At 37.7% G+C, this 14,588-nt stretch overlaps 1 protein-coding gene across 2 annotated transcripts; it reads right to left on the bottom strand.

Annotated features, from left to right (window-relative positions):
• Positions 1 to 3,660: 3,660 nt before the first annotated feature.
• On the bottom strand, positions 3,661 to 14,358 carry LOC122093934 (ras-related protein RABG3f-like). 2 transcript variants are annotated; one of them, XM_042664492.1, is made up of 8 exons: positions 14,022 to 14,358; positions 13,161 to 13,187; positions 12,897 to 12,996; positions 5,310 to 5,456; positions 4,867 to 4,947; positions 4,639 to 4,784; positions 3,883 to 3,974; positions 3,661 to 3,761 (listed from the first exon to the last, which is right to left on the bottom strand). In XM_042664492.1, exons 1-7 carry the CDS (start codon positions 14,072 to 14,074, stop codon positions 3,908 to 3,910), a joined length of 621 nt encoding a protein of 206 aa, XP_042520426.1. In that variant the 5' UTR covers positions 14,075 to 14,358; the 3' UTR covers positions 3,661 to 3,761; positions 3,883 to 3,907. The 2 variants fall into 2 exon arrangements, with proteins under 2 accessions (XP_042520426.1, XP_042520425.1); XM_042664491.1 differs by having other exon boundaries at positions 3,661 to 3,974; positions 14,022 to 14,355.
• Positions 14,359 to 14,588: the final 230 nt, after the last annotated feature.

The raw sequence follows: 14,588 nt of genomic DNA, 5'->3' as shown, positions 1-14,588 counted from the left end.
ACCGTAATAATATCTCTCTATGGCTTTCTCTGAGAAATCCGATTCTCCACCAGCGATGGAATACAAAGAGGAAAATGAATACCACCCAAAATCGCAGTCGTCGTCCGACAACCAAAACCATCAGCAATTGTCGCCTCCGCCACCGCCTCCGTCTTCTCGGCCAGCAACAGTGGTGGCGGTGGGGCCACCATCTCATCAATCTCTAAACCTAGCCCTCCCCATACAACAGCCTCAGGTACCCAACACCGGTGGCAGCCGCGACGACTGTTGGAGCGAAGGCCCTACATCAATGCTAATCGACACCTGGGGTGAACGCTACCTTGAAACAGAAACAACAGAAATAGTCACTGGTTATCAAACACCCTTGTTTTCCGTTTCTGTCATTTCTTGAAACAGAAACGGCAGAAACGTTATCAAACGGGTCCAAAATGTTTAAAATAACCACCCTATTAGAAGATTTGAAAAGAAAAACCAGGGAACCCTTAGACACCCATATCAGAAAACGAGCATTAGAAGGAGCCTCTCTTTTTTTCTTAATAAGTAAAGAACTTAAACAGACAAAAAGTTTAACATTATCCATTGTCACATCTGAAAATCGATTAGGCCTAGCTTGCCAAAGTCATTTATGCTATTGCTACTAAGGGTATCAAACCTAGTCCGAACAAGCAAAATCAAACCAATCAAAATTGATATAGGCTTATTGAATTATGTTTTGGACTAGGATTTTGTTAGATCAAAACCAAATCTTACTGCATTGAAACCGTAAGATACTAAACTGATATACCCAATAAGAAACTGGTACCAGTCCAAAATTCATGAAACAGACAAAAATATTTTATAGTTCTGAATATACTAACATGGTAAAACAGAAACCAAACCGATACTAAACGTGTAAGAAAAGCCGAAACCAATGCACCGTTATTGAATCATATTTTGGTTTCTCTCATTCTCATTACGAAGACCGATTGATACCCCTAATTGCTACTACATTCCTCATGACTTTCTTCTTAATACATGTCCAGATCCAAAAGTAATCACGAGTTAAAAATATCATAAAATAAGTCATCATTTAGTAGTTCTAGCATAAAAGGATGCACCACCTCTTGCAAATCCATCCATACCTCTATATGTGCCCACCCCTGCCTTCGGATTCCCCGTAAAGCCTGCCACAACCCCTGTAATTTTGATTGTTGAAATTTTTTCACAAGACATTTTTAACCTTTTTTTCAAAATAGATGCCCATCTTGCAAAACCAATATTTGGATCAAAGTTACCCTTACGAATGATTAAACATAAACCACCCCCGCCCCCACATAATAGCCTTTGGTACTCCAGCTAAAAATAGATTATTTCATTTTCATGGTGAATGAAAGTAGTTGAGTCATGAGGCCTCATATACATGGGACAAAATGATTGGTCCACCCCCTATAAAAGGGAAAATGACTCTTCTGTGGATACTTTCTTGTACGCTCTCATTGATCCTCATGCATGCATAGGAACCGTGCTCCCCCATAAGAAACACTTTCCCAACTTTTTTAGTAAGACAATGTTACCCTAATAGCACGGGTACAGACCAATGCATGGACCAATGAGAGACATATGGGAACATCTTCGACATGGGGGGCAACGTGGTCTTTGCACTCATAGTGTGACACACACGTTAGTGGGTAGCGTTCTTTCTTTCAACTTTTTTTCACTTCTATCAACTATTCTCTCTCTCTCTCTCTCTCTCTCTCTCTCTCTCTCTCTCACACACACACACACACACACGCACACACACACACACACAAACACACACACAAACACGTGAAGGTAAAATTCAACACCAAGATGTGGCAACAACAAATCACTGCCCTTACAACTGCGCTAACTGACAACTTAGGCTCTCTTTGGTATGATTTCTATTTGTATTTATTAACTATTTTTTAGAAATACTTTGTGACAATAAATTAATGGATTGTGGTCCACAAATAGTATTCGTTTGGTTATTATTTATAAAATGTGAAAAATTATATAATGAGAAAAAAGGTTTCAGTTATCACCTTCAGATTTGAGCTTCAAGCAAGAAAGATGATAGGATTTGGGGTTTTTTAATTGGAAAAATATAAAATATACTGAAGTTACCTATTTACCATTGATTTTGAGTAGTTTAGCACATGTGCTCATTTTAGGTAGCAAAAATCAACATAAATGTTTTGTTGCCACAAATCACAAATAGCTTGAGAGTAATTTGTAATTTTTTATTTATTCTTATTTATTATAAATAGAAATAAGTGTTATAAATTATACCAAACACTTGTAAAAATAGAAACAAATCAAATAAATACGAATAGAAATCAAACCAAAGAAAGCCTTAATTGTGATTACTTTTAAGAACTTAATTCCAGTCCCAATTATCCTGCATGCCTTCCTTCTCTTCACCTAAACCTTACCAGAAGAACCAGAGAAAGACAGGTCGATCCAAACAGTTGGATTGATTTAGGGCAGTCTCTAATAAGGACACCTCCCCTCCCCATTCTTCTCTGACAGTAATAAAGCTATGCGGGTGGCATTGAGCGATAGGTTATGTGATGAGCACCCAAACCAGTAACAAGTGCATTGGCCCCAGTTCTTTTCATTCCAGTCATTAACTTCGATTTACATTTTTCTTGATAGAAAGCTTTGATTAATATTAACAAAGTGTATTGCAATTTCTATAGACATGCACTAACTAGTTACTTCAATGCAAATCTAATCCACCAGCTGAATCACTACTCATTAAAATAATAATAATAATAATAATAAGTACCTAATACACAAGGTCCCACATATGCAAGGTCCCGATAGTGAGAATTATGCAGCTTTACCCTAAGAATGTCGAGAGACTTTCAACCACTTGACCACCAAATTGCAACATTATTTAACCGTTGAACTAATTAATCATTACCAAAATTAATTTAAAGACTTACCATTTCTCAACTGTCCAAGATTCAATGATCCAACTAAACCTAATTGCATAGCCCATCCTCAGTTCAAGAATGGCCACTTTCAATGCACGCTGATTGGGTCCATTTAGTAGTGCCAATGACCAAGGGTACAATCCTGGGCAGCTGGGTCGGGTCACATTGCACTTTCTCAAATATCCACACAATTACATGGACTAATGCCTTCAGCATAAGCATAGTTCCTTCGGGCCTTCTACCCTTTTCCTTCCCCTTGATATGCTTAAGCTCGGCACCATATTTGACCCTTAATCCCTGGAAAACCCCCTGGTCTTCATTGCACATGGCCAAACCACTCCAGTCAATGAACTCAAGTTGCAACTAAATATCCTTTAGCTAGACCATACTCGTCCACTCCACAAATCTCTTAAATTTGTCTAACTACATCCAGTAAGAACCCCAACCAACATCAAGACTTGTGGAATCAATTAATTAATTTCTAATACTAAGTATAACCGAACAACTTTTCTATGATACTTCATTGATCTTAGAACCACCAGCAAATGAAACGTTTTTCGAGATCCCCAATGTGGGGTGAACATATTTTCAATAAAACTATTCACTGTCTCAGCTTCTATTGGACTAGTCGATGGTCATTAGAATCAGAGCTCTAATCGGCGGCAATCATGCATGTTGTTTCTCCAGGTTTTCCATATGCATTTTCTTGGAAAAAAAAAAGTACTCGAATAACAGCCAAATGTGGCGAATTTTAAACTAAACAAGAATTCTCAGAGCCATCAAACAATCAAATCCAAGCAACCACAAAGAGTGGTTTATTTTCTGCACAAACATTACATTACATTACAGTCGAATGGAGACATTAAATTGGTAACCATCCAAGAAACCAATAGATAACATTTATGTCTCACGTGACAGCAGCGAGAGCGAACAAGGCACATACTTCACTGACAATCATACCACCATTTCTAGCACTCGCATGCTGTTGACCTCTGCTGACTCCCGCTGGCAACATCAATGGTGTCTGGCAGGTATCTTTCATTGATTCGATCATATGCAAGAATAGAAAATTTTGGCATCAGTATCAATCACACAGCCTCGGTTCAAAAAATTCAAGAAAAGGCAGTCTTGTTCCAGCGAACCTCAAAATTATAGATTTCTCCAATTTAGAAATTATATGCATGGTCCCTAATGAGCCCAGCAATCTAGAATGGCTTATTATGAATGGTCAAATATACTCAACTCCCTATGTGAATAGGAATTGGTGCATGACAACAAATTATGGTTGTCCTTGCATCGCAGCTTATAATTCATAAGAGCTATCATGATTATGTCTAATACAATAGGCACATACACATCTATACAGTCAGCTTACCAACTCAATAAACACATTGTACAATTGCCACTTTAATTTTACTCTCTTTCACATATGCCAAAGAAGATGCAGGTTTATTAAGAACAACCACCCCACCCCCCAAAAAAAAAATAGCTGCAATAAATAAACAGACTGAGCATGCGGGTTATTTTTGAAATTTTGAAATCAAGTGGTTGAGCCCAATAATTATCCAGTTGGATTGTCTTGAGTTATTTCAAAGTGAACAAACCAATTGTTCAGTCGAAATTTATGAAGGTGGGCACAACACACACATATTTGCATATATGTCTCTGTATATGTGAAGATAGATGAGCTTCAACTTACATCTCTTCCTCCTCTCCACTCGTCAGGGCATTCTTTGCAATGCATTGAAAAGCTTCCTCCACATTATGGCCCTCCTTTGCAGAGGTCTCAAAATACGGAATATTCCCCTTTGAGGCACACCAAGCTCGAGCCTTTTTCTCTGAAACCTGGAGAAATGCATGAAAATGACATGGTTGACATTGAGTAGAGAAACTTTCAGAAACAAGTTCAAGAAAATAAATGACTTACCACTCTGCTGTTTCCACCATCCACATCAACCTTGTTTCCCAAAACAATAAATGGGAAATTTTCTGGGTCTGAAGGGCTTGCCTGCAAGATTTCCATGTCAGCTCCATCTTGTTTATGAATATATATGGTGGACGAGGTTGAGTGTTTAGAAGGTTCTAGTTTGCAACAGTTACTCTATCTGATCATATCCAATCACAATCGAGGTACAACTGCAAACATTCTTCTTTCCAAAGACATAATCCATCTCCAAAACAAAAGTCTAACTTCTTAATTGTTTCTCATATTTTTGGGATGTATAACCATCCACAATAATAAAAGAAAAAAAAAGTCCAGTTATACAGAGAAAAATCCCCCCTATTAACAATCCCAGAAAGATCACAACAACAACAACAACAACAATGAAGATGATGATGATGACAATGAAAACAATAATGATAATATACCTGAATAAGAAATTCTTCCCTCCAATTGTTCAAATTCTCAAATGACTTCATCACATTCACATCATATACAAGAACACAACAATCTGCACCACGGTAGAAAGCAACACCCAAGCTTTGAAATCTTTCCTGCCCAGCAGTATCCCATATCTGCCAAAGCAAAAACATCAACCCAGGTACATCAATATTTCCTTGAGAAAATTCAACCTTTGAAGATTTCGATTTACAGAACTTGCAAAACTTCTTCATATAGTTCATTTGACTTATGGTCCTAGAATCTGATTAAAGAACTGTTGGTACAGCTTCAAATTTCAGCATGGGAAACAAAGCTAAAACCCAGAAAATTATATAGTTTTAGATGACTACAGCTAGAAAAAGTGGAAGACTAAAAGGTTCTACTCGGTATCTCTTAAATAAGTAAATACTAAAAGGTGAACACTAAGAAATGTATTTAAACGATCAGTAACTCAACACAAAGTGTTATATGAAGTCAAAGACAAAGCTTTAAAGGAAGAGCACCAAGAGTAAAATCTAGGCTGGACACCAGAGTATTTGCAAGAGAAAAAAGCTCAAGGATAAGTCTGAAGTCTGAATTGCTTCTTTTCCACCTAGGCTGGATCAAATTGCAAGGTAAGAACCATGGTTGACTTGTTCAGATGAATCCACATGAGCTTTAACAGATCTATCAGTAAGTGATGGAGAATTGAGGCTGAAGCGAGTTGACCCATCTGGCAATGTCGACCGAGACTCGTTGGAGTTTTTCAGTTCACTAGGATATTTTAGGATTTTATTTTATTTTGGGGAAATCTATGTAATCTTTTTTTATTTTGGTAGATATTAGGCTAAGTAGGAATTACCTATTTGAGTTTTATTTGTTTTCTGTTTTGTGTTAGATCAGATCTCAGTAACTAATTAGGAGATTTACTTCTAATTCAGTTTTAGGCTTAATTAGGAACTTTTAATTTGGGTTTTTTATAAATAGGTTTGTAACTCATTCATTGGGCTATGATTTGAAGAATGAATTGAATTGAGTTGTTTTGGTGCTGGGTAGGTGCAAACCTACCAAACCCTTCTTCTTATACTTCTTTTCTGCTTTCCTCTTGGTTTCCCTGTTAGCCGACTGTAGCAGCCCATCGAGTTTGGTGCAATCTCCTTTGTGCCCAAATCTGTTGGTTTGAGATTTGGGTTTAGAAGTAACAAACCCTAAGGTGATTCAGATGTATGAATCTGAGATTGAAATCCCTCCTGAATTGTGAGTTTCCATAGCCAATTTCAGAACTGAACTTTATCCTACCACCAGCCCTAACTCGCAGAAATTCTCGCGGCTATAATCCTTGATCTTCAGGGTGTTGTTTTGTAGGGTTTGGTAGAGTTGGGAAGTGCGACCCTTCGCCTGGAATTTCAGTTCAACCAATGAGATTTAGAGAAGTTCTCTCCTTTGATGCTTGCTAGTCTTCCGCTACTGTTGTGGTCTTGGGTCGTGAGGTTGAAGAGAACCTCTTAAGAGGGTTTTATTTTCTCTCATCTTAATTTCCATCAATACCATTCTCTTCTTCTATTAGTCCCAATTGTCCTATTTTGTTTCTTAGTTCCAAATCTACCCCTCCCCTTTCCCTTTAATATTTCCTCGTATATTTAAACTATCCTATATATACCAGATTGCCATTCCACTTGGTAAACTCCAATGTATTTACAAATATGCCATTATTATTTACAATTGAACCATCTAATAACTGAGTGGGCCCATAAGCAATCAGATTCCAATTTTGGAACCCGGATCCACATCAGTAAGGCATCTAGACTACGTACATCCATCTTGATTTTAGGCCACCTCCAAGGGCTCAGAATCCTCCCCTCATCTCTCCCCCAACCTCCCCCACCCCCCCCAAAAAAGGGAAAAACACTAGACTGAAATATTAAGTTATATTTATTTGCACGAGATGAAGAAGGCTATGTTTTTTTGGCAAGAGAATGGAAGAAGTTACCAAATTTTTCTCATCCATGCTTTGAAACTTTCTCACCAAAACATCAGATGTGAACTTCTCATGCAATAAATTTCACATTTTAAAACTTTCTTTTCTTTTCTTCCTATGATAAATATATATATATATATATATATATATATTTTTATTATTATTATTATTTTTTTTTATTTTTTTATTTTTTTCTTGCTAAGCGAATGTAGCTGATAGGAAGATAGATAACAGATCTTTAGTTGAGAATTGGCTGCAAAGGAGAATCCTGCCCAAATGATAGGAAGAAGGTAACCAGCACCAACAGAAGGCTGATACGAGGTAAAAAATATAGCATAATTGACAACAGTTATAATGTCCATTCCTGTTTCAGGTGAGTGCTTCGTAATTTTCAACTAATTCGATTGTCCGTCCTCATTAAAAGTTTTGTATTTTAGCTCCATCCATGAACATTTCTTCCATGATGTCAATTCCCTAACACTTTGAAAACTATTGATGAAAAATTACTTTATGGGCTCTCAGTGAAAATTATTGTATCAACATATTCTCAAAAACCTCCATAACATTTTTCTTTAATCAGCAACAGAATTTAAATAGAAGAAGATTGAGAGAGGGGGGAAAATGCAGGAGAAAAGCTTCTGAGGACATCAGAATAGCCACAAAAGGTAACAGCAACAAGGGAGGACACGGCAAGGAAGACCAATGTCCCTCCTAATATAAACAGAAAACATAAAAGCCACTAGAAACTGCAGAGATAATCAGAAGCCAAAGCCAGCCACTGGCAGCCAAGAAATGATCACCTAAAGTTTACAAAGTTTTCTTAACAAAAATTATGGAACAGTTGTGTTTAAGTTTCCTTAGCAATTTCCACCCCTAACACCAAGCCATGTTTGGTTGTTGGAGAGGGTGGGGTGAGAAATTTTGGGGGAGTGGGTCTGGTGGAGGGCTGGTAAGGAAACGGTGAGAAATTAGAGATGGAATCTCAGAGTTGAAGGGGGGAGAGAGGGAATCATGTAACCCAAGCATTTTATATTTCAAATATATACATCAGTTACAAGCAATGCCCATATTTAAGTTGTAAAACTATGACTCCTAACTAGACTCTAAACTTGAAACTAACTTGCATCCAAATTCTATCTCTCTATCTCCTATTCCTATGTAACAAAACATGATAAACAAAAGACATAAAGACTAAATACACTACAACCAAATTACCAACCCTTATTAGACCAAAAAATCGGGTTGAGCCAGTTCCTTTTGTGCTTTGGGTTTCCAAACCCAGTCATGCTGGTCCAACCAATCGAACTGCATCAGGATTTCATATGTTTTAGGGTGGACAACAGTGATAATTAAGTAGAGGGAAAGTTAGTATTCTTCCACCCAACCTCGTTTGGTTGGCCTGTAGAAGAAGATGAAATTTAATTGATAAGAGCTTCCCTCTTTACACTTTCTGACCCGTCCCAATCCTCCCAAAGTCCAACTCCCTCACCTAAGAGCATGTTGCTGATCACATCTCCTCTGCTAGAAGTCCACGACGTCCCCACACAAAGCGAGATGAGAACAACTCTGGTTCATTATCATCTGGAAGATTGGAGATCTCACCTCCCTTGACAATGTTAGAAATAGAAACCCTCACCTTACCCAAAAAAATTCCGGCTATTGCACAACATTCGCTCTTTAAAAAATATTAAATTAGAAATCTCTATAGGGGAGATCAGCAACATCATTGGCGTTAAAAACAATCTTCTCGTCCCAAACAGGGTTCAAGTCTCTGGACTTCACTTGGGTTCTTTCTCTGATTCTCAAACTCCACTTCCACAACAGCCAATGATGAGCCTTCCCAATCCTTGGGCCCTTAGGCATTAAGTTATGGGCTGCAACAACTTCCACTACAAACTTCCCTTTACTATTCATCAGCGCCTCTTTATTTGTTTCCTGCAGTGAAGGGAAGGGGTGAGGGAAATAGGGGAGAGAATGTAGAGGTAAGACAGAGGCAGAGAGAGTGAAACAATGAGCTGGGGAAACGTGAAAAGAAGAGAAAAAAAGCTGGGGTTGCAGAATGTTTGCCAAACGGGGTATAAGGAGAGGGAGTTTGGTGAGGTGAAACAATAGAGCAAGACCACATGCCAAAATCTAGCAGAGAATCCTGTAAAAACCCAAATTTTATCACACAATTCCATGGTCATCACTTCCTCCTCTTCTGCTCCGAAAGGAGCACCACCACCACCAGAGCACAAACCCTTCACGCATGAGCCCCCTCAACCCTCACCACCCTCCACTTCTCCACCGTAGAAAACCGCTCCTCTACCATGGTCTTACATGGAGACCGTACAATTCATTGAAGCGTACCAAGAGAAATGGTACGCTCTCAAGCAAGGCCAGCCAATGGCAAGAAGTCTCCATCTCAATCGCCTACCTTCTCCTAGTGAGTCAATAGTTGTCTTCTCTAGCAGCTTCTCTCTCCACGTTGCTCAACCCCCCCCCCTTCCTGATGTAGATTAAAGCATGCAGAAGAAGAGGACCATAACAGAATTTGGGAAAAAAATACTGTCCACGAGTTACTGTTCATATAACATATTCACATGAACAGTGGTATCATTCACGAGAACAATGACTTGGGTCCATATTTTTCTTGTAAGAGAATGCTTTTTAGAATATCTTGCGGGGCCCATTGAAGATAGCAAGAGAGGAGATTTTATTACTGATATAGTTTAGTTTTATTTTCAATAAGTTTCTATTTTTGTTAGTCTTGGGCAGCAAGCTTTGTGTCATTAGTCAAAGAAGTCTAATTAAAATTTGTTTCCTTTTATTCAATTACTTGGTCAAGACAAGTTGGACTATGTAATTTCTTGGGGAATAAGTTATAAGTTCCCTTTGCTGTAATCTTTTATTTTAGGTAAGTTATACCTATATATGTAATGGACCATTGAGAGTCCTACCAACAATTTTATGAATGAAAAGAATCATAGCTTTTTGCTTTTCGGGCTGTGAAAGAGTATGGTGAGATACCATTGGTGAGAGACCAAAATACGGTGAGAAGCCGTGGGTGAAAGACCGAGCCTATCGCATCTTTCCTTCTTCTCTATTTGTTGTCTATTCTTTTGTTCTATTTTATTTTTCTGTGATTCAACCTATTCCTGAGAAGCATTTGAAGTTTGAAAGTTAATTTGGACAGCCTATTGATCCTCACAGTTGGATAGGTTAACATTGTCCTATTTCTACATTATTTGGTACCAGAGCCAACCAAGGCTAGCATAGAATTAAGTCTCTCTGAGATGGCCGACACCCAAAAGGTTCATGATCATGCTCTTAGGCAGTTGAGGCAGTAGGACAGACAAATGCATTGAATGTTGCAACATTTGGACTCATGTATAACACCTCCTTTGGAAGAAAAGAGACCTCCTTTGGAAGAAAAGAGACCTCCTTTTGAAGCAAAAGAACCTGAGGTCAAGGTCAACGTTGAAAAGATTCCCCCAACTTGTGTCACCAAGGAAGAGCCTGCCCCTTATGTTCCTACAGTTGAAGCTACTGTTGAAGAGGTGGTCGAAGCATCAATTAATCTGATCAAGAACCACTGGGAAGACAAACCAAAAGAGCTCCATGTTGCACCAAAGTTTGAAGAGTTCGAAGGCATATTACCGGGCAATCCTATGGACCCATCTGTAGATGCTGCAGTTGAGCACGAGGAATTCGTTATCCACCCCAAAGTACTTTAAGGAATGAGCACCTCATCCGCTAGACTACATTATGTCTTCAAAGAACTACCTGAGTTTTACCATAGACTGCAGATTAACCTTAATCACAACATGGTGGTTGTTCGAATGTTTTCTAAGACAGGTGAGTTGATGTTGATCAAAAGAACTCGGGGGAGTTCCGAGTTTTTTCTAAGACGGGGTGAATTGATGTAGATCAAAGCATGAAGAAGAGGACCAAAATATAATTCAGGAAAAAGGTACTGACCACGAGTTACTATCCATGGAACATTGTTCATATGAACAGTGAATTGGGTCCATCTTATCGTTTTGTGAGAATGCCTTCTTGATGCAGATTAATAACCAAAATAGGCTTGTTTTATTTGGAATAAGCCTAGGGTTGGGTTGTATATGTGTTGGGCCTTCAGTCCATGTGGTTTGGAGTGTATTGGGCCACTTTTATGGGTCTAAAAAAGGGACTCTAAAATTGAGTACGGGATTACTAGTTAGTTTCCTTTTTTCATTGGTTTCCTTTTTAGTTGAGTTTTGATGGGGTTAATTAGTTTCTAATTTCAGTACCTAGTTAGTTTCTAATTTCAATATTTCTCATTTCCTAGTTTCTATTTTTAATTTTAGTAACTAGAGGACTTGCTTACTGAAATTTGTTTTTGTTGATAAACGCTTCAATCTTGTATCAAATTAAATGAGGCATTGAACAAGGATTTAACTACATAACTACATAATAAGAGTAAATTATTGAATAGACTGTAGGACAGCCTCTATGGTCCTTAATTCTTCCCTAAATTAATCCATCATGTTTTGTTAAAACAACCAAACAACTAAGCAAAAGAAAATATTACATTGAGAAAGTGAAATACAAACAAAGCTACTAATGAACGCAACTTATCATTAGTGTTCTAAAGTTATGAAAACATATCAGTTAAGCCCTTATTCTATTAAATCACTATACGGGTTAAACGGGTAGGTTTTGACAGTGTAAACGGTTCGGTTTTCACGGTGGTAATTTAAACGGTTAAAACCGAACTGACCCGTTTAGCTAACCGGTCTTAAACTTGAAACCATAACCAAACCATTTACTAAATAGTTTTACAGTTTCGATGTAAACAGCTCGATTTGGTTTCGGTAAACGGCTTTGGTTTCAAATTCATCCTTAATCTTATAGCTTAAGCTTTTGATTGGACTCCAAGTGGTATTTCATGGGTTATCCCATTACATTTAACAAGGTATCAAAGTCCAAGCTTGTTTGTTGTTCTCTTTAAGTTGCTTGTCCACGTGTAGTACCAGGGTACATTGAAGCTACAGATGAGGGGAAGTGTAGAAATATTGGGAATCATAGAGTTATAGTCTCATGTCGATTATGTGGGACCTTGGACGTGTCTTCATATACCATTAGACAACCTCCATTCAATAGCTTAAGCTTTGTCGTATTACGTGGGCTATCCCACTATATTTAATAACCAAAATGAAAATATACCTATAGAACATTGTGACAGTTGAGAAACTCCTATTAGGTGATCTTAAATAAAATAAAATAAAAAAATTAGCAGAATCCCTTCAGCATGATTCACAAACTTCACTTGGTACAAGAAACAACCAAGTAATATAAGAATATGCAAAATAAGTACAGCAAGAAATTCAAGAGGCTATGATGGGACTCTACTTCATCGGAAGTCTAAGCATAAATAGGCCACCTATTGAATTGGTTCACTAACAATGACACAATGAATGGAGCCCCATATTCAAGGCACAATTGTCCCTTGATAAATAAATAGATAAATATAAAGAATGCAAAAACAAATATACCCTGATTCAGACGAAGCACATCTGTCAGAGTTTGACATTTTCATGCAAAAGATTCTCAAAAGTTTCAGTGCCATTTAACTCATCAACACTAGACCACTAACCTGTAAGGTGAAAAGCCTATCTTCAAACTGCACTTCCTTTGTTAGAAAGTCGGCCCCAATGGTTGCCTTGTACTGATTGCTGAACTTCTTATTAACATATCTAAAATTGAACCATCAAGAGAAACAAAAAATAATCTCTATATGTATACTGACTCGTTAATTTAAAAGGGAAATGCAAGCTTTCTCTTATTTTTTTAGTCCAGGAAGCAAGAGTAAAGTTTAAAGGCCTTCCGGCATTGACCAACAGGTTAGACTGAAGGATACTGGTTCATCAAGGAGGTCTTTCCAACCCTGCAAATAACATGAATACAAATTCCAAAAAAAATAATATCAATCAAACGAACTGATATAATAGTAAGTTATACACAAACAACTGTCGAAATGAAAAAAAAAAAAGCAATTGAAGACAGAAAACTAAAGTAACTAAGTGAATCCACAGGCTCTATTTGGTTGCATGTAAAAGGAAGGGAAGGGAAGTAAATTTGGTTTAACAATGAAAAGGGGAACTTGTGGTAAGCTACTTAAAACCCCTACCATATTGGATAATCATACTTCTAATATGTAGCCTTTATTTTCTTTTTAAATTAAAGAGATTTGGTTGTAAAGTAAAGTAAAATTCAATAACCAATTGAACGATTTCGATAACTAAACAACATCCTAAACAATGATTACAAAAGTTTCCTTTTTAGTTTTGATTATATTTCACTTCCCTTCCATCTATTTCCATTGCAAGTTGCAATCAGACGGAGGCATAAGGAAAAGCATTCCAGCTTACGGCTACTTCGTTCAAAAACAAGCAAGAAGCTAGAGAGAGAGAGAGAGAGAGAGAAAGAGAAAGAGAGTTTATTTTATTTCATTTTGATGGGGGAGAAGAAGAAGAAGTAGCATCAATCTCTGCCTTATCAAAGCATTTCTGCATCCAAAAAAAAGTCCTCGATTTTTTCCTCCATGCATCACGACTAAACCAATCAAATCTAGCGGAACAAAATTGAGCTTCCAGAAATTTAACTAACAATTAATTAATGTAAGATCCCAACAGATCCGCCTGCTTCGTCGGAAAACCCTAGAAATAGCGATCATCAAACTAGAAATGGAGGGGGGAAAAAAATATCAAAGCTTACTAACCCGCTGTCACCGAGAATAATAACCTTCAGAAGAGCTCTTCTTCGGGAAGGCATTGCTCTGACTTCCCTGGACTTTCAGATCCTCTGCTTTCTCCTCTGTTCTTTCTTTCACGGATCTACGAAACCTGGCGACTCGATTCTTTTGGGTTTCGTCTTACTTATTTCTTCCGTAGTCGGAGGTCCGTCGCTCGAAAATTCTACGCTATTTTTCTTCGTTTTCTTGTCCTTCTAATTTGATCGGAGTTGTGTATGAGCTGGATAACGACGGAAAAAGCTTACAGCAAAGCTTCCCGTATCTTCCAATGATGGTTCTATGATCCAACTCAATCGGGGGCCTTTCTAACCAAATGTGGGTCCATCCTATTCGCTGAATTGATACCATCAGATGATAATGTATACTTATTCTAAGAATATGAAAAAGATTAAGTAAATAAATGAAGAAAAAGATATATTCCACACATAATCTTAGCAAATCACTCTGTTAAATGAAACTCCTTAATGAACTATATGCCTTTCATAATTTTTCCACAAAGGGGATACGCATCTAGACTCTAGAGTAGGAAAATGA

The sequence above is a fragment of the Macadamia integrifolia genome, chromosome 11, assembly GCF_013358625.1.
Source record: "Macadamia integrifolia cultivar HAES 741 chromosome 11, SCU_Mint_v3, whole genome shotgun sequence".
NCBI lineage: Eukaryota > Viridiplantae > Streptophyta > Magnoliopsida > Proteales > Proteaceae > Macadamia > Macadamia integrifolia.
The sequence above is the reverse complement of the archived record's forward strand: the minus strand, read 5'-3'. Positions and strand labels throughout refer to the sequence as shown.